This window comes from Rattus rattus, chromosome 4 (genome assembly GCF_011064425.1).
Source record: "Rattus rattus isolate New Zealand chromosome 4, Rrattus_CSIRO_v1, whole genome shotgun sequence".
NCBI lineage: Eukaryota > Metazoa > Chordata > Mammalia > Rodentia > Muridae > Rattus > Rattus rattus.
The window spans coordinates 90,668,553-90,688,794 of NC_046157.1; the positions used below are offsets into that span (position 1 = coordinate 90,668,553).

Here is a 20,242-nt window from a genome sequence, read left to right on the forward strand (position 1 = left end):
TAAGCTCTAACTCAAATTCTGCAACTGTGCCTGTGTTGATGAGCAGTGCAAGCACGAACCAAACAGTTGAAGCCACATTAAACATAGTCCAATTAATGGAGGATCAAATTTCAGGCAGCTCAGCTCTGTCTGGAGACGTTGCCCTTTTGAAGATGCTTCTATTAGTATTTATTTACTTTTCTGTTGCTATAATAAAATACTCTGATAAAAAGCAATCTAGGTGATCAAGGGTTTTGGGGGTGTGTGTTTTGCCTTGTATTTCTAGAGGGATAGTCTATCATGACTGGGAAACCATGACAGCTGGCAGAGGAAGGTATGGCGGCAGGCACAGGAAGCTGTCTATCCCATTTCATCCTTACACAGGAAATTGAGAGAAAGAAAACAGGGCTTAGGGCACAGAACCTCAAAGCCATCCCTCAGTGAGTGTCCTGCCTCCAGCAAGAACCACCCAAAACCCAGCAACCACCCAAAACAGCACGAGCAGCAGGAACCGAGTGTTTAACTCTATGAGCCTATGGGGGACATATTATATATTCAGACCACAGTAACCGTTGTGCAGGAATCAAGCCTCAGTCTGGCTTCTCCAGCTGTGATGCCTATTGTATGAAAGATGGTGGGATGGTGGGTACAAGACGGCGATCCTGCTTTCAGAATGTAAAGTACTTCTCAGTGGAGCCGGGCTGTTTTTTGCTGTTATCTCTGCTATAATCTCAAAAGCAGTGCCACGTCCATCTTTAGAATGTACTAGGAGTTTTGACGCACATAGACTGTTTGGGGAGACATTGTTGCTTAGTTCTTTGATGAAAGATCTCTGGAAAATCTCTTTCTCTGCTTGAAAACTCCTTTTGCCTGATTAAACCCCTCCCTTTTTGCTTAGCTTCTGGCCAGGTTACTGCCGTGGCACAGGATGGATAAGGCATCTGTGGCTAAGATTGTACCCTTAAGTTAGACCATCCGTTCTGGCGTTACACGAAGCCTGTCAGAAGTGAGCTGTCGTCTCCCACTCTGCTGTGATTACAATGCGTGCTCTGCTGGGAAAGTAGAGTGAAATCTCCTAAATTGCCATGTCTGCACACCTATGCCATAGTGATAAAGGGCTGTCATAATAATGACTCTGAAGTTCTGTCAGCTATTCCAGTGTCTCCTGGATCCCCAGAGCTTCTTCCGTTCACATTGCTTCTGTACACTTGGAGATTCAGAGTCCTGACGCTGGAGCCTCTATGCCAGCTTTGCTTTTTACCATATTCTGAGCCTTCTTTTAGAGGTGCAGAGGGCAGAATCTCTCTGTTGCCCAGACTGGCCTTAAAGCAACTTTCTGTCAGGTGGCTGGAACTGCAGGTGCCGGGCTTCATGTTTCCTGTGATTCAGTTGCCTACAGTTAGAAGCATCAGGGGTTGGTGGCTCGTTGTCACCTGACTTGCTCATTCAATCCCCTGACTTGGCTGCTGGGAACATCTGCAGACTGAGCCACTACTGACAGAGACGTCAGCGAACGACCTCTGTGGCTACCCATATTGCAGTGTTCCCGAGAATGCTCACTACCTACCATCCCTCACCTCTTCAGCGACAAACCAGTGCCACGCCCAGCAAACGTAACATCCTATTGTGGAAAGCACCAACACAGTTTATTTGGAAACAAGACTCAGATGACTAGAGCAGTTCTAAGCTTAACACAAAGCATTCCAGTCTTAGGAAACGACACACTTAACAATAAAGGAAAGTGTCTAATCACATCTCATTTTCGTGGGGAGCAGAGAAGGCAGGAAGGGAGTGAGTGGGGTGAGGTTGTAAACCTTCAAAGCCACCCTCGGTGATATTCTTTCTGCAGCAAAGCTGCACCTCAGTGTTAAATAACCTCTCCAGACAACGCTTCCAGCCTTGGACCAACTAGAAAAGAGCCCACGGAGAACATTTCTCACTCAAAGTACTGTACCTACTATATTTTGTATTTTCTCAGAAATCAATTCACAATTACAAATATTCCCACTTATCGGCTCCTCTCAGAACAAAGGACATTCTCTTTCATGAGAATGGTGCTCCTGTTAAAGCCAGTTGTTGCATCCGCATGCGGTGTTACCTAGTGGATAGGCTGCCGATCATTCTTTGCCTCTTTTCTTAGTAAAACAGCGTATTAATAGTCTCTGGATTGTTAAACAGCTCTAGACGCTGTGGCTAACGCTAGTCTACTACAATTAGTATGGGGCCTGCTTACCTGTTAATGTTGAGTCCTCTGACTTTCTTCACTTCAGGGAAAATTCATCACAGGAACAACTTTTAGGCTTTGTCCATACCCCACCACCAGCGATTCTGCTCATGAAGTTCAGCCTCCACATGCAGCCTTCCGTTACCTAGTTTCATCACGATGGCTACCAAATGGTGACTTGTTTATTTATTGAATGATTGATTTGATTTTTAGAAGAGCAAACCTCCATCCTCATTTACTTCGTGGCATATGTCTTCGTGGAAAGATCTTTACCGTCTTGTTTGCTTACTGTTTTATCAGTATGAGCTTGGCTACACCATTACTCTGTTCAGTGAGTTACAGTCCATGACTGTGTAGCGTCTTAGTGCTCTGCAGTTTTATCTTAGCCAGACTTTTATGCTGTTAGGCAGTCATAGGATGGTCTCACATGTACTTGAGTCTTGTTGCCAAAGAAGGGAGTCACCTAACATTTTCTTTTTTTCTCTTGGGACAGTGATCAGTCCTCCTGTTACTGGGACAGCATTATTCAGTTCAAATTCCACTTCCCATGAGCAGATCAATGGAGGGAGAACAAGTCCTGGATGCAGAAGCTCTTCTGGGCTTGAAGCAAACCCAGGTAAGCTACCAAGGGAGTAAGAGAGCACTGCAGCTCACACTGGGAGTCAGTCATAGCTCAGTCAGTGGCAGAGGCCCTCAGCTACATTTAAACCCACTGTCAGTTGTGTTTCCTCACAACATTAGTGGGTGGATGTCCCTTTGCATTAGACTTTGGGGCGTATTGCTGTGTAACAAACAAGCCAGCAGTGTGGAACTGTAACTATAAAAACTTGCTTTTACGGCACCCGTGTGGTATGTCCTTTGGCAATTGTCAGAGTCCTGCTAGTCTCACTCAGTTTTGCCTGGGCTTACTCAAAACTCCATGGCTTGGCTAAAGCACTTAAAGGGGAAGCAGCTTTTCCTCATGTGTATCTCCTTGTCTGGGGACGTTGTCCTGCACACTGTATTCTTGGCACAGTAGCGTCGCCACAGGTCATTCTGAGATACCGCAGTGTTGCATGAGCAGCACTGTTTGTTGCTGCCCAGCCTGGATTCCTTGCAGTGCACTAAATAAACCTGTTTTCTTTCTGAAAACAAAAGAAATAGTCAGTGTCTTGAGGTGGAGACTGCCTCACTCTGGCATCCAAAAGTCACGTGGTTGCACTGGGAGTCGCAGTAGGGGAAAAATGAAGAAATGCTGTTGGCAACTCCTGTGGGAAAGATTTCAAAGTTGAATGGCAAATCAGAAATCTAAAGATAATCCTAACTTACTTGAAGGAAGTCAGCATCCGTAGAGTTGGTACAATTGGAACAAAAGCCATATATTGAGCCTTTTTAATGGACTATGTGCTTTGTGGTGCTCTGCATTTTAAAGTTTGTGAGTAGCGTGCTAAATGAACAAATTGCATTTGGACATTGAAAAGTTACTGTTTTCTTCTTTAAATGAACAAACAACCCCCACCCCAGGTATTTCTATGTAGTACTGCTGTCCTAGAACTAGCCATGCAGACCAGGCTGGCCTCAAGCTCACAGAGATCTGCCTATGTTTGCAGTGTTAGGATTAAAGGCATTTGCACCATGCCTGATTTCAAGTTACTACTCATTTCATTCAGTTATTGGACTGGGGATGTAGCTCAGTGGTGGAGAGCTTGCCTGAAACATATAAAGCTCTGCGTTCTAGCCTCAACAGTATATACACACACACACACACACACACACACACACACACACACACACACACACACACACCCCAGATATAGAAATAATACAGGTAATAATAGTAAAAGAATAAAAAGCCAGGAAAATCAAGTATGAGTATTGAAAGGAGAAAAGGTCATGACAACATGACAAGCTGGGTGTGGCAATCCTAACTGTAATCCCAGCATTTGGGAGGCTGAGATAGGATTTCAGGATTGACTTTAGTTTTGTAGGGAGTCAAAGGCCAAACATGGTTACTCTAGCCCTGCACTTATGGAGGCAAAGGCCCTATGTTCCACGTTTTTCAGGAGGAGCATGTGAGAATGTTCTGTGTGCCTTTGCATATTTTTCCCAGCCAGAGCCTTGCCCACCTTGTGTTGTATCATTTTTAAGGCAAAGGAATCCAAACCCCACCCTCCTAAACGATGACACGTGAGTGTTAAAGTGGACCATTTTGTAATGAGACAAAAAAATTCTCCATTTAAAATTTATTTAACTTTTTATTATTTTCTATTGAGTGTATATGGTATACACATGAATGTGTGTGGTACACATGTGTGTGGAGCTCCAAGATTGATGTTAGGAATCTTTCTCTCCAGGTGGTGGTGGTGGTGGTGGTGGTGGTGGTGGTGGTGGTGGTGCCTTTAGATCCAGCACTTGAGAGGCAGAGGAAGGCAAAACTCTGAGTACAAAGCTGGCCTGGTTTACAGAGCATGCTCCAGGACAGTCAAGGCTACACAGAGAAATCCTGAGTCAAACAACAAACAAACAACAAACAAACAAACATGAAACACAGACAAAACCAAAAGAATTTTCCTTGATCACTTTCCACTTTATTCCTTGAGACCAGATCTTTCAATTGAACCCAAAGCTCACAGAGAAAGGCTACTGTAGCTAGCAAGAGATATTGGGCTCCTCCTTCCAAGGGCTGGAATTACAAGTAGCTCCTCATGACCGCCTGGCTTTTGTGGGTTCTAAGGCATCTGAATTTTGACTCACACATTTGCAAGGCAAGTATTTTTACCATAGCTGTCTCCCCAGCACCATTTCGTTTATTAAAATAAAACATTTTACTAGTATTGTTCAGATGTATAAAGAGATACCTAACTATAATATACGAGAATGTACATGAACACGTGTTGTGTAATGTGTAGGTGGAGGTAAATAATCAGATCAACCAGCACTGAAGGTCTGAAAATCAAACCTTCATAATTCTTATATCAAGCAGACAAAGGTCCTCCAGGCTCGGGCTGCTGCATGCTTAGGGATTATTCTACTCCAGCCCTGGAAAACACAAATTCCTGCCACAAAGACATTGCAGATTTCTAACCCCCTATAAACAATAACAACAGCAGCAACAGCAGACTTCTCATTTGAGGCCACTAAAACAGTCTTTAACAATCTTTGATATCTATGGTCATGGGAATGTATTGCAGCTTTGAACTCACTGTGTAGTCAAGGATGACCTTGAGCTCCCAGTCCTCCAAACACAAGAGAAACCAAGCTCTAAGTCTACAAAAAGCATATGCTTAGGCCTGGGAAGATGCCCAGTGTGTGAGAGCCTCAGATGTTTTTACAGAGGACCCATGTTTGGTTCCTAGCACCTATGTCAGACAGCTCCCAATTGCCTGTAACTCCAGTTCCAGAGGATCTGACACCCTCATACATACACGCACGCAGGCAAAACACCAATGCCCATGACATAAAAGTCAATAACAAAATTAAGGTTAAGAAACATGCTTTAATACCTCATATGCCAAGTTGAAAGTCATCTTAGAAAATAGGCAGTCTTTAAGATAGGTCTGGAATGGGCAGTCTCCCTTCTCAACTTTCACTACCATCCTTTCTCCTCCTGGAACAGCCAGGGATACATGGCAAGACCTTGTCTCACTCCATGTCTCCTCCCAAATAAGTTAGATTCATCAGTATGTATTTTCCATTTCAAACCATCCCTTTTTTTTTTTTTTTTTTTTTGCCTTTTATTTTGAACATCACAGGAGAAAAGAGGAAAATGAACAACTCTCATGCTCCAGAGGAGGCCAAGAGATCTCGAGTGATGGGGGATATTCCTGTGGAACTGATCAATGAGGTCATGTCTACCATCACAGACCCTGCAGGGATGCTTGGACCAGAGGTCAGCAGCTGGGAGGGCCTTCTGGTCGCCCTGCCATATGAGCTGTCGGAGATGAGGGTGGGGTACTGAGAACACACTGCTGGTCACCTGTAAGCTGGAGATCACTGTAGGGAGGCAGGAATGGCTAAGTAAGATGTGGTTCCCTTCGATGAATATCAGTTACGGGGCCACAAACTACAGTTTCAAGTAGTTGGAAACTTTTCCACATTGGAGAATTTCAAGCCTCCCTCAGCAATGAAAAAAAAATGTAACCAAACAACAACTACAACAAAAACCCAAGAATCAAAACGAAAAACAAAAGCCCCCCCAAAATAAAAAAAAAAAAAAACTCCAAACCCCACAGAGTGTGTTGAGCCTGGAGATTCATCAGCGATCACCTCCCATTTCCCTTTCTTTACCTCCTTTTTCCTCTCCTGTGAACCTTTTAGAATCATTTCACAGTTCCAGACAGATGTAATAATACCTCATACCTCGTGCATTTGCTTGTGTCTTGTACTAAAGCAATTCTCTTAGATAATCACCTGAGCTAGCACTCAGGGAATTTAACTTCATTATAAGGTTCTCTGGCTTAGGGTTGGCAGACTGCAGCCGACCAGTCATAGCTGCTATTCAACTTACGGGCTCAAGTAATTCTGTGTCAGCTTCTAACTAGCTGGGAGGAAAGGTGTGTCCCAGCAGATTGGGCTTGTAATAGCTCTTATGGAATGTGTGTCTTGCAAAACAAAATGTTTATCTCTTGACTTCACTGGAAAGTTTGCTGACTTGTGGCCTAATTTTCAACCCCTGTGTCTAATGACCATCTTACCAATTCATGCTATTCATAACATGCATTATTGTTGGAGGCCCAGTTAAGAACCAAGTAGGGCATTCAGTTTTCATTTCTTCATCTTTTTATCTTCTTTCTTTGGTCCTTTCTTTGTTTCCTTCCTTCCTGCCTTCCTTCCTTCCTGCCTTCCTTCCTTCCCTCCCTTTCTTTTTTTTTTTTTTTTTCTTTTTCTTTTTTTTTTTTTTTGGCTGGTCTCATGTGGTCAGGCTGATCTTGGACTCCTGTATAGCCAGGATTAATGACCTTGAACCACACTGCTAGGTTCATGAGGTGCCGGGGATCACATCCAGGGATTGCCACATCCCAGCAAGCATCTGACCTGTGAGCCATATCCCAGGCTCCTTAGTCTCCTTTAACTCAAAGCCTTTCCTCTTCTCTTACAATGTTGCCTTTGTTGAGGGGCCTGGTTAGCAAGTTATTGATAATGTCTCTGTCTGGATCTGTGTGACAGTTTAGATCAATCCAGGTAAAACATCTTAGTTAAAAGTATTGCTCTTGTCTTATTGCAAGACATCCAGGAACAGGGAGGCTTAAGACATTTCCAGGAAATGAAGACATAGCTTGAGTACTAGTGTATACACAGCGTCTGTCTTTTGGGTGTGGCTCTGATAGATTAAATCAGTAAGTTTCATACTGCACTGTCTTCGTGGCTCTTTTATTAGTGCCAAGGATAATTTGGAGAATTGAGTGTTGCAACAGAACCATCTCATAAAGTTCTTTCCTTCCAGTCTGTAGGGGGCAAATGCTGACCTCCTCCTGTGTATAGGCTTTAGGGATTTCATAACTTCACACATGAGCAGAGCATGGCCTGTTCAGAGGAAAGTGGGGAGGCAGTCACCCATTTCACAATCCGTTGTTGGAGTTAGTAGCGTACTAGTATGCCCAAGAAAGCCACTAACGTTGTAGACATTTTTGTAAGCTAGTTGTTAAATGCCTTGGATGCTTGAAATGCCTACCACAGTGATTGATACCCAGGAACCTGGACAACCAGCCAAAGCCCTCAAAGATAGTGCTATAGTTAGGACTTTTCTGCCCAGCACAGTTTTTGCCAAAGACTTCCTCACCCAGCATAAGGTGAATTAAAGCATGAGGTACTGGCTCTAGGCCATGCAGCCTGCTGTGAGTTAAGTCTGGATCAATAGATACTTCTAGAAAGAAAAGTATCTACCAAAAAAGAGGTGCTAAGAATATAAAAATGACTGCTGTTTTATGGTGCATTTCAAGAATTTAGAACCTGTTATCTTAATGATCTTTAATTTATTATTATTATTTTTTATTTTCATTGCTTTTATGTTATTATTGTGTTGTGTGAGTGAGTCACTCTTGTATAGAGGCTAGGGGGCAACTTTCAGTAGTCAGTTCTCTCCTTTAGTTGTGGATTCTGGGCCTCAAGCTGAAGTCATCAGTTTTGTGCAGTGAACACCTCTGCCTGATAGCTCCATCTTATTGGTTCTCTCCTTAAAATGAACATTGACTTACTTAATGTGCCTGTGTGTATGTGTGTTCATGCACCTGTGGAGATACCATGCCATGGTGTGAATACGGAGGCTAGAGAGGCCAGTATGAAGGGATCATTTTTCTCCTTCCATCAGATGGTCTTTGTCCAGGCATTGAACTTAGGTTGTCAGGTTTCGTGTCATGCACCCTTACCTGCTAAGCCACTGATCTCCCAATTCAAAATTTTTACATGTAGTTTTGTTTACTTATGACATATGTCTGAGTATATGCCATGTATGTATGGCTGCCCACAGAAGTCAGAAAGGGGCATTGGCTGGCTGGAGCTGTAGGCACTTGTGAGCCTCCCAGTATGGGTGCTTGAAAACAAGCTTGGGCCCCCTGTAGGACAGCAGGCACTGTGAACTGCTGAGCCTTTTCTCCAGCTCCTCTACCCTCCTTAAAGTTGGAAAATCATGCCAAGTGTTCTATACTAGTGTGTCTATGTCTGCTTGTATGCTACAACAGCAGCTGAGTTGTTGAGAGAGACCATGTCATTAAAAATAGCTAAAATATTTTATTTTATTGTTTACATTATGTGCACATGTGTCTCTCTGTGTGGGATTATGTATATGTGCAAATGCAGGTGCCCAAAGAGGCCAGGAAAGGATGTCAGATACTCTGGCCTGGAGTTACAGGCAGTTGTGAGCTCCCAGTGTGTATTCTGTAGGACCCACACTCTGGTCCTCTTGAAGAGCCGTGCATACTCTTAACCACAGAGCCATCTTTCTAACACCCTACAATATTGTCTTAAAAATAACTTTTGTGTTGATACATGTGTTCACATGGGTGTAGCAGGATACCAGTGCCCATGTGTGGCAGATGCTCTCAAAACAAAAACAAACACAGAATTTGGTTTTTGACCAATCTCAGTAGTCACCTTGCTCTGACGCTGACCACCAGATCCACTTGAACTCCTAGGTGCTGGGGCTCTACACCCTGGTCCTCATATTGTGAGGCAAGCGCTTTAGTCACTGTGCTGTCTCCTCAGCCCTTCTAAAATGTTTTCTATAGGTTCTCTTACAGAACAGTTTTCCTAAGCAGAAGTGATGTGTATACTCCCTGTCACTGGAGAAGCTGAGGCAGGAGGATGTTAGTTCAAGGCCAGATTATACATACAAGCAAGACCCTGTCTCCACAACAACAACAACAACAACAACAACAACAACAACAACAACGTTTTCTGATGTCTAATCCATAGAAAATATAATGCAGATGCACACATTAACTTTTCGCAATGCTGACTTGTCTACTGACTTCATTCACTTACTTTTGTGTCTGTGGTTTCTCAGACCTATGTATGTGTAAAGTCTAGAACAGGGTATTCAGTATCTTCCCCTCCAACTTTCTTCAAGCCTTTCAAGATGGGGCCTTTTTCTTTTCTTTTCTTTTCTTTTCTTTTCTTTTCTTTTCTTTTCTTTTTTCGGAGCTGGGGACCGAACACAGGGCCTTGCGCTAGCTAGGCAAGCGCTCTACCACTGAGCTAAATCCCCAACCCCTCGAGATGGGGTCTTAACCTGGGGCTCTTGCTTATTTTCTTGGCTAGGCTGGAAGCCAGCAAGCCTCAGTAACCCTTCTTCCTATGCCTTCTGTGGAGCTGGGGTTACAAGTGTACAACAGGATGCTCCTGGCTTGTTCTGTGGATACTGGGATCCACACTCCAGTCTGCCTGATTATACAGTAGATCCTTTAACTGCTGAGTCATCTACCTAGCCTACTTAATCCACCTTTCCATTTTGTCTTCATAACTTGTGGGGCAAGGAGGCACAGGTACTCCTGTGCCCATGTAACTAAGACCCTGAAATTCACCTCAGAGCATTATTAGAACACGGAACGATGTCACATGATCCAGTCCACCCCTTTCAAAGAAAAGCCCATTGTAATCTATTCTTGTCTTTTGGATCTCAGACCAATTTTCTGTCAGCACATTCGGCCAGAGATGAGGCAGCAAGGCTGGAAGAACGCAGGGGTGTCATTGAATTCCACGTGGTGGGCAATTCCCTGAACCAGAAACCAAACAAGAAGATGCTGATGTGGCTGGTGGGCCTACAGAATGTGTTTTCCCACCAGCTTCCCCGAATGCCCAAAGAGTACATCACACGGCTTGTCTTTGACCCGTAAGTTCAACTCATTCTTCCTTATTCCTTCTCCAGTACAGGGGGAATAATTCAGATAGTGACACTCAGCCTTTGGAATGCAGCTGCCTCCTGGCCTGCTGTTGACAGACGCACTGATATAATTTTTCATGGCAAGATCACTAGGATTAACTTATCAACAATTTTTACACGTTCTTATTAATAGACTGAAATTTTATAGCTTAAGTTGCCGGGGTTGGTGAGATGACTCAGCGGGTAAAGTCTTTTGGCTTGCTGCCAAGCCTGACGATCTGCGTTCAATCCCCGGGACCTATGTGGTAGAAGGCGAGAAGCAACTCTCACAAACTGTTCTCTGACTTCAACACATGAGTGACATTCACTTATGTGACTATGTGTGCTCTCACACACTCAGTTCCACACACGAATGAATGAATGAAGTAACACAAAAAGCTGATGTACCACTTTCTTTTTTAGCCATGAGAACATAGCAACACTAGGGCAATACTAGGGTGTTTTAGTTCATAGTCAATACATTCTTGTCTTTGTTGCAGTAACTGTGTACCACTGTAGACCATGTACCCATAGGTAGGGTTGCTCCAAAGTGTCGTTGGATCTTCAGATTAAGTACAGAGGACAGCACAATCTGCTACGCCATGTGCTCTGTAAACCTTGGGAAAATTATTGGGATTTAGGATAGGTTAACCTAGAAAATCGAAAAACCGAAACAAAACAGCCAAGGATGAGGATGTAGCTCAGGGCTCCCCTAGCATGAACAAAGCCCTAGGTTTATTACACAGTTCTACAAACAAACAAACAAACAAACAAAAACAAAACAAAACAAAAACAAAAACAAACAAAAAAAACCCAACAACAAGTAAGCAGATGTCTCCGCTGGCTGTATTTTGACCTAGTTATTCAGACAGCCTGTGTGAAGTGCGCCCTGTGCATCTGGCAAGTCAGAGTGAGACAGTCTGGTGAGATTCCACACTGCGGGGCTCGACAGATCCTACGTGTGAATGTTGTGTTCTTTGGTGTAATGTCACTATCTGTGTGAGTGTGAACTCTTCAGAAATGCGTGCCATTCTGTGTACAGCTTTGAGCTCTCTCTCCACCTCCCATAGCCCGTGCCTAGGCATTGGGATGCCGGTTTCAGAGCCTCTCCAAGCACACACCTAAGGGCTCAGGCTCTTCTTAGGGAAGGCTTCCTTTGTTTTGGTGGGAGCTCTGATAAAGTAGGCTTGCCTCCTAGAGTCCAGGGAAATGGCTGCTTAGGATCTAGATGAAAGAATTTCCCCCATCCGCCTCCAAGCCTCTTTAGCCAACAAGGAACATCTCCAAACATGTTTTACATAACCCAAAAAGATAAAACTCTGATTCGACCTTATTTTATTTTTTAGGAAACACAAAACCCTTGCTTTAATTAAAGATGGCCGTGTCATTGGTGGTATCTGTTTCCGGATGTTTCCATCCCAGGGATTTACAGAGATTGTTTTCTGTGCAGTAACCTCAAATGAACAGGTCAAGGTAAGAGACACCCAGGACCTTAGCAGGAGGCAATGCTGTGCTGGGCTGTGCCACACGGGAGTTCCCTCTAGGCTCGGCTCAGAGGGGCAGGCCTTCCTTAGAAGTTCTCCACTGTGTGTGTGGGGGGACAGTGCACTGGCCTGAATGTTCTCAGTAGGGTTACACACAGGCTTTGTCCAAGCTGAGCATGTATTCTGACAGATGGCAGACAGAGTATACCTGTGATTATTGTGAAAGTATACCTGTGATTATTGTTAATTTACATGTAACAGATGCAGAAAATCAGATGGGCAGACAGACACAGACACGGACACATACACACACACACACACACACACACACAGAGAGAGAGAGAGAGAGAGAGAGAGAGAGAGAGAGAGAGAGAGACAGACAGACACAAATAGACAGACAGATACAGAGAGACAGACACAAGTAGACAGACAGATAGACACACATACACGATTTAGTTATCTCACACACTTAAGTGAGATTCTCATGACCTTGTCTGTAGAGATGAGTATTAAGGAAACCGCAGAAGGGGTTGAATGTGGTGGCCCACAGATTTAATCCCAGTAAGTAGGAAGGAGAGGTAGGCAAATCTCTGAATTTGAGGCCAGCTTGGTCTACCTATTATATTAAGTCCAGGATAGCCCAGAAGACCCTTTCTAAAATAAAAACAGACAGAAAAATTATGACAAATTTCAATATAAACAAAGTATTTACATGGATTTGGTTCTGAGCATTCCCTTGAACCCAGAGGTCTGTTTAGCATTTTACCACACAGAGCTGAAACCCTATTCCCTCACGTAGGTTTTGGTCTTGCTGGAGTCCTCTGCCCCTCCCATGTTGTCTCTGGCACAGGTCCTCTGTTCCTTGGAGGTAAAGCTGTGCTTTCTTAGGGTTGACTTGGTTTGCCTGGAATAACCCAGATGTGCTGGGTCCAAAGAGCACTGCTGTAGACTCTGTCAGATTCTACTCTTTCTCTGGGGATGTGGCTTTCATCTAAGAAGGTTTTGCTTTTTTAGCATTCAACTCTAGAGCAGTGGTTCACAACTTTCCTAAAGCTGCAACCCTTTAATACAGTTCCTCATGCTGTGCCGACCCCCCAGACTGAAAAATTACTTTGGTTACTACTTCACAACTGTAATTTTGCTAGTTATAAATTGTAATGTAAATATCTGATATGCAGAATATTTGATATCTGACCTGAAGGGGGTTAAGACCCACAGGTTGCGGACAGATGCAAGCGTGTGAAGAAACCCCGTCATAGGGGCTGTGAATAGTTTAGGAGTCGGTGGCAGCTGCACAGAGTTGTTTTAGGGCCTGAGGCAAGTTGTTCAACAGAAGATGTGGAGACTGCACACACGAGCCATCAACGTATGTAGTCTAAACTTTCTAGAAAATCTACTTCAAAAAAGCAGGTAAAGGCAGGAGAGGTCATTTTTTTTTCAAGTATATTTCACTGAACTTAAAATTCAGCATTCTGAGGAATTGTCAACATCGTCTACATTCTCTGCGCTAAGGCTTTGAAACCGAGGTGTAGTTTACACCCACAGCCTGCCCCGCCCAGTTTGCACTGGCCACACTCAAGAACTCAGTGGGCACAAGAGGCTGTTGGCTTCTGTGCTGGGCAGTGCAGGGCTAAGGAGTCTATTAGCTCTTTCAGATTCGAAGAAGGACTGCCATTTACAAAACCCCAAAATAAGTCACTGGAAGAAATTCTTTTTCTGTTTAAAGTGTGGTTAGGTTTGGGTACTTTTGCTTTCTTGTACTGTTCAACACCCCTCCCCCATCCTTTCCCCTTTAAAGACAAAAAGTCTTATGGGATTTATGGTGGTCTCATATTTGCTATATAGTGGCCTCAAACTCCTGGTCCTACTGCTTCTATTTCTCTCTTTCTTTATGGCTGTGAGGTCTCACTTTGTAGCTCCTGCTCTCTGAAACTCTTTATGTAGGTCAGGCTGGCCTTGAATTTAGTATTCTTGTATTAATTTCTAGACTGCTGGGGGATTATAGCTGTAAATATAGCTCTTCATGTTTTGTTTATTTGAGCTTTTTTTTTTTTTCTCTCTTTTAGACAGAGTCTCACTGTGTAGTTGTAGTCGCCATGAAACCTTGGTGTGAACCAGGCTGGCTTAGAACTCATGGAGTCCCACTTCTGCCTCCTGGGACAAGGAAGTTTTTTAGCTTTGTCTCTTGACACTCAGCATCAAATTGCAGATGCAGACGCAGACCTCATAATTTGTCTGTGGAAAGGAAAGACTCAAATTAGATAGGGACTACCCTGTGCTTTCCCAAGGGTTCTGTCAAGATGCCCTTAAATGCTGCTCTTGCTGTCTTTGTCGTCTTCCTCCCCCTACATGAGAGATGTCCAGACGTCTCCCAAAGTACAGAATTTAGGACCTTACTTAAAGAAAGCTTAATTTGGCATATGCAGAGAGAAACCTTGCCTAGGAAGACACACCAGTAGCTCGTAATTTGGGCATTTGTTTTAAAGATGGCTGTGCCAAGCACTTAATTTGGAAGAGTTGATTAAGGTGGACATAGGCATTTTTCAGGCTTCCAGAGGGAAACTAAGGACACCTTAACCCTGGTGGGGAACTCTGTCATGACTTCCAGAAGGGCATTTCCCCACCCTGTCACAGCACAGACCATGTAATTTTCTAAAAACTAGAAGGAAAGAGGCCAAACATAGCAGACTCAGTAAGAATAACAAGGAGGAAAATGTTCTGTTTTGTTTGTTAGTTTTTTGGCTTTTTTCGTTGTTTATTTTTGGAGTATCGAGGAGTTACTTACAGGAGCAGAAATGATTCATAGACAACGTATTACCCAAGGCTCACCCCAGTGTGAGTGAGAGCCCCGAAAAGCTGGTAATCTGGAGCACACTGCACAGGCTGCAGGCAGCTTGACTACCTGGACAGTGCCCTTTCCAGGTGCTTCAGGTGGTCTGAGGTGTCTCTCAGGAGTTTCTATTGCTTATATACGTGTGAGGAATGGAGCAAGCCCTGAGTGTGGGAAGTCCTGATCAAGTGGGTGCTGCTGCTACAACCCACCATGTCAAGGACCCTACCCTCGACTCATGGGAAAAGGTTAAAGCCCAGTAATATAGCTGGTCCTTGTGCAGATTTTGATAGCATGGGCAGAAAATGTCCACCAGTGTTTTCTTCCCTTAATACAGTGGTTCTCAAATCCTTTTGGGGCACAGGGGTTGTACCACCCTTTTATGGGGCCTCCTAAGACCATCAGAAAACAGTTACTGATATTATGATTCATAACAGTAGCAAAATTATAGTCATAAAGTAGCAATGAACATTTTACAGTTGAGGGTCATCGCAACATGAGGAACTCTATTAAAGGGTCACACCATTAGGAAGGTTGAGAACCATTGCCTTAATATTTTCAGCCTGAAGACCGCTCTCCAGAGACTGTTCCTGCTGAGGTTAGCTAAACCTGTCTCCTTGTTCAGTTGTATGCAATAGTTCACCCTCCTCCTCCCTGACCAACTCCATACAATAAACATGTTGAGCTTCTGGGGCATGCTGAACTTTTGTGTGTTTTGGGGGGTTTGGGGATATTGTGGCTTCTCTGTTGGATCATGCGGATCCTGGTGTGTGTGTGTGTGTGTGTGCCATCCATTTTTCATTCTTGGTCTTCCTATGCATGTTCTGGGAATTAAACAGAGGACCTCTGGAAGAGCAACCAGTGTTCTTAACCACTGAGCCATCTAGCCCCAGTCCTTGACACACTCTTTTTAAATGCCTAACTTAGTCATTTCTATCTCTTCTCCTTTTACACATGACAAAGACACTGTTCTGGATCCATGCTGTACAACAGAAATAGGAGTTTCACATATAATTCCTTTTCTAAATCAAGTGTGGTGGCTCACACCTTTGAGTCCAGCAGAGAGAGGCGGAGGCAGAGGCAGAGAGGCAGAGGCAGAGGAAGAGAGGCAGAGACAGTGAGACTGAGAGACAGAGAGACAGAGCAGAGGCAGAGAGGCCTAGGCAGAGAGACAGAGGCAGAGAGGCCGAGGCAGAGAGGCAGAGGCAGAGGCAGAGGCAGAGGCAGAGGTAGCGGTAGGAAGACAAAGCGCAGAGGCAGCGGCAGATACAGAGAGACAGAGAGGCAGAGGCAGATGCAGAGGCAGAGGCAGAGAGGAAGAGGCAGAGAGGCAGAGGCAGAGACAGAGGCAGAGGCAGGTGGATCTCTATAAGTTCCAGGCTAGCCTGTTTCAAAACACTCAATAAGTGGACAAATAAAATAAAGAATTCTAGGAGTCATATTGCAAAGTAAAGTAAAAACAAGTAAAGTTAAATGTTTATACTTTGTATTTAAGGTGTCTGTCCACATTTTTTGCTGATGGACATTTCGTGCTTCTAGCACCGTCCAGCTGACACTAGATAGCTACCGTGCAGAATAGTGCAGGTCCGTTGTATAACTGTGTTTCCTCTCTTCCCCGTGTCACTATGAATTCTTCCATGAGACATATTCCACTTGTTTTTCTATTCACAGTATATCCAAACTCACAGTGCCTTGGTATTGTGGTGTGTATAGGGGAAATGTCCTTGGGTGACATGACGGGAAGAACACCATCCAGGAAAGGGAGTTGTTGCTGCTGACTTTTATGGGACAGAGCACCCCGCCTGATAGTAGCCAGGCATGCTGGAGAAGGTCTTGGAGAAGTGCTGCGACTGCTAAGGGGTTCCCCACTCTCGATACTGCTGGGTTTGAGGCTTGGGAAGTGGAAGTAAACAGGAGTGAGGGTCAGATCCTGTGTTCTGTGCTGCGATTCTGTGAGGTTTTTTCTGTCTTTTGTGGGTGGTCACTGACCTCTGGATGCACCACCACCCAGCTCTCAGTTTTCACTTTTAAAATTAATATTTTAATTTAAAAAATACTTTATTAATTCTTTGAGACTTTCATACATTTGTACAACCTCATGCCCCAACTCTCATTTTTAAAAATTTGAGACAGGTTTTTTTTTTTTATTTAGCCTTATTTATCAAATCTAGGTCCTCCCAGCTCAGCATTTTGAGAACCACCTTCACAGGTACACACCACAACACTGGGCCTGTTTTCATATATTAACCCAGTCATTTATTCAATGTTGTTCACAGTTTTTTTGTTTCCACTGTTTTTTTGCTGACTCGGATTCTGGGTTTCTCAGGTTTTTCTTGGTCTGATAAACCAAGCTGGAAGTCCTGTGTCTGTGATGCAGTTGCTAGAAGGGTTGTTGGTGCCTGGAACAGGTAAATGCCTAGCTCAGTACACACAGTACCCAGTGAAGACCTGCATGGCTCATTTACATACCGCAGATATGCTAATGAGATCAGCACCATTCATCTGCCGCCCTCCTTTCATCTCAGCTTTTCAAATACTTTCAAGATTAAACTCACCATCAGCACTCACTCTGCAAACATCTGGCATCAGCAGGAAACATTGTAGGACTGAGTTTGGAGCCTGACTGTGTTATTTTCAAAGAACCAGGAGCTAGTGTTTGCCAGTGATGGTCTTGTCTTGAACCACAGATTTTGAATGGCTTAGTTTGTGATTCTTTTTCAAAATTCAGACATGCAAGAAATAGACCTTTCAAGAAAGACTCTGGTTGGTAAAATATTTAAAACTACAAACTACCATTTTCTGCCATGTCTTTAGGAATTTCTTTTCTTGAGTATCTTTACCTCCACCAGGGCTATGGAACCCACTTGATGAACCATCTCAAAGAATATCACATAAAGCACGAGATCCTCAACTTCCTCACGTACGCAGATGAGTATGCCATCGGCTACTTCAAGAAGCAGGTCGGTCCCCAGTGGAGCGTGTGCTCTCAGACTGTGTGTGTGCATGTGTGCATGTACACGTGTGTGTCCAGGTGCATGCACATGTTTGTGCACTTTTGATGGCCAAAGCCAGACATCTTTCTGCCTTACTGTTTAGAGACAGGGTCACTCACTGAATTTGAAGCTCTTTTAAAAATTAAAAAAGGGAAATTGATTTGATTTCCTTCTGAAACGTTCCTTTCTGACAAAGTCTGCACCGTCTTAGGAGCTTGGTCTTATTCTGCTCTTGAGTTACATCCCTCCTGCTGGGATTGGTGGTGTACACACTCCCAGACACTTTTACATTTAAATTTGCTTCCTGTTGGCACTGTTTGAATTTTTGATGGTTTTGTTCATCAGGGGCCTCTCAGTGTGGCTGCTGTTCAGAGCAGGGCAACGGTGCTGGGAAGAGGGTTCCCTTTAATCCCTGGCACCAGGCTTGGCCTGGAGCCAACACTTAGCAGTCAGTTGAATGGCACTATGCACAGCATCCTAATGAATGAATGGATTTGCCTTGTAGGGTTTCTCCAAAGAAATCAAAATACCTAAAACCAAATATGTTGGCTACATCAAGGATTATGAAGGAGCCACTTTGATGGGGTGTGAACTGAACCCTCAGATCCCATACACAGAGTTCTCGGTCATCATTAAGAAGCAGAAGGAGGTGAGCTGCCGATTCCTGTTGTGCCCAGGCCAGCCTTGGGGAAGGCTGCATTTTACCTGGCCGCTAACCCTTCTCCCCGACCCTGCATATGTGTGTGTGTGCTTGTTAATTGTGTAAAATATAGCGTGTATACAGTTGACTTAACTTCATTAGGGCCTATTGCAGTCTTATCTCTTCGCTCTCATTGCCAAGAGGACCCTCCAGGGCCATTGCTCATGCTTTAGCCTCTGCCTCACAATACCCTGTTCCCTGTCTCTCAGGCAAATGGCGTTCTTTCAGGTTCTGTGTTTTTGAACTTCTACAGCATTAGCCTCACCCACCCACTTGGATTTGATTATTTATACCACAGAGACATTTCTTCTAGTATCTGTTCCTCTCTCTTACACTGCAGGCTCTGTCGCCTTATCCTGCCAGGTAACAACTGGTTTATTATCTGTATCGATATGCCATCCTTTCAGTTTGTAAACAAAAAGAGGGAATGCGGGAGAAGGCTCCAGATAGGCACACTTAGAAGGCAGAATGGCATACTAGAGAGTCTACAGGGTTGTTCATGAAGTGAATGAACTCTGGAATAGCCAGGACCATGAACCGGGAGCTGGGATGCGGGTGACATCCATTTCATCCAGTATTCCTGTTACTTGATCTGCTGTGTTCTTCCCTGACGAGTTACTGAAGAGGAACATTTGCCTTAAAACCCGTCTGCTTTCTACTAAGATCCTTAATCCCAGTTCTTTTGCGTACTAGATATGACCCAAATAACAGCTTACATAATGCCTACTGACAGTGGTCACTCACTGAGTGTTTTATTTAAAGTGGGTCAGGCAGGTGCTGTTGTAGAAGAACAAAAGGTATTTTGTTCTAAGTTAGAAAATCAAAATACTTTTGTTGCATGGTCAAAGATGTCTGCCCGATACGGAGTTCCAGACTGGGCTGTGGGGGATTCCTAATGCAGCAGATGTCTCTGGCCTGCCTCTTTGAAGAGTCACCTTCCCTCACTGTCCTTTAGAGTCTAATGAGCAGGTCTAGACGTGACAGCTCTTTGGTGCATCGATGACTGCTAATCAGTTGGCGCTGGCACTGTGCTGACAGCTGCTCACTCTGTAGTCTTCCCTTCACCAACGGTCCACCCCCTAGTAGAATTAGAGTCCCGAGGAGGTCTGCAGGTCCCCATTAGAATGGTCTGTTCACTCCTACTATGTAGAGGAAAGCTGGAAGCGCGGAGCTATTTCATATGGCTAGATTTTTTTCATTTTTTTAAAAAGGCAAGTCTTTCTCTTCTCCTCTTTTCTGTTCCTCTTGGCTCCCCCCTTTCTCTTTTACCCTTTTTGGCTCTGATCTTTTCGCACACACACCATTGAATGGACGAGTGTTTGGAGTATTAACCTAGCTTTTTCCCCCCACACATATACAACGTATCTTGCTCATATCAACCTTCTGCTCCTCCCCCCAGCATCAATATATCATCCATATGACTCCCAACTTTATATCTTAAAAAATAACCCCTGAATCACTAATTTTAGTTAGTGCCGCCCATGCACACCCATGCACACCCATGCATGGGGTCATCCACTGAGGTGCCCATGCATGGGGTCATCCACTGAGGCGCTGACAACCTATCAATGGCCACACTTACAAAGAAAAGTGACTCTCCCTCTGAAGCCATCAGTCCCATTAGCTTCTTGTCTAAGGGGGTGGCATCTGGAATTCTTACCCTCTCAGTGAGGCAAGTTTTAACTCTCTGCAGGTAA

At 44.1% G+C, this 20,242-nt stretch overlaps 1 protein-coding gene across 1 annotated transcript in view; it reads left to right on the plus strand.

The window, feature by feature from the left end:
* Positions 1-20,242, plus strand: part of Kat2b (lysine acetyltransferase 2B) — a 105,459-nt gene that overhangs the window by 75,249 nt on the left and 9,968 nt on the right. Inside the window, exons 8-13 of the mRNA XM_032900827.1 lie at positions 2,697-2,819; positions 5,935-6,071; positions 10,300-10,508; positions 11,885-12,011; positions 17,702-17,812; positions 18,351-18,494. Of these exons, the coding sequence (XP_032756718.1) occupies positions 2,697-2,819; positions 5,935-6,071; positions 10,300-10,508; positions 11,885-12,011; positions 17,702-17,812; positions 18,351-18,494 (851 nt within the window). The remainder of the gene's footprint in view (positions 1-2,696; positions 2,820-5,934; positions 6,072-10,299; positions 10,509-11,884; positions 12,012-17,701; positions 17,813-18,350; positions 18,495-20,242) is intronic.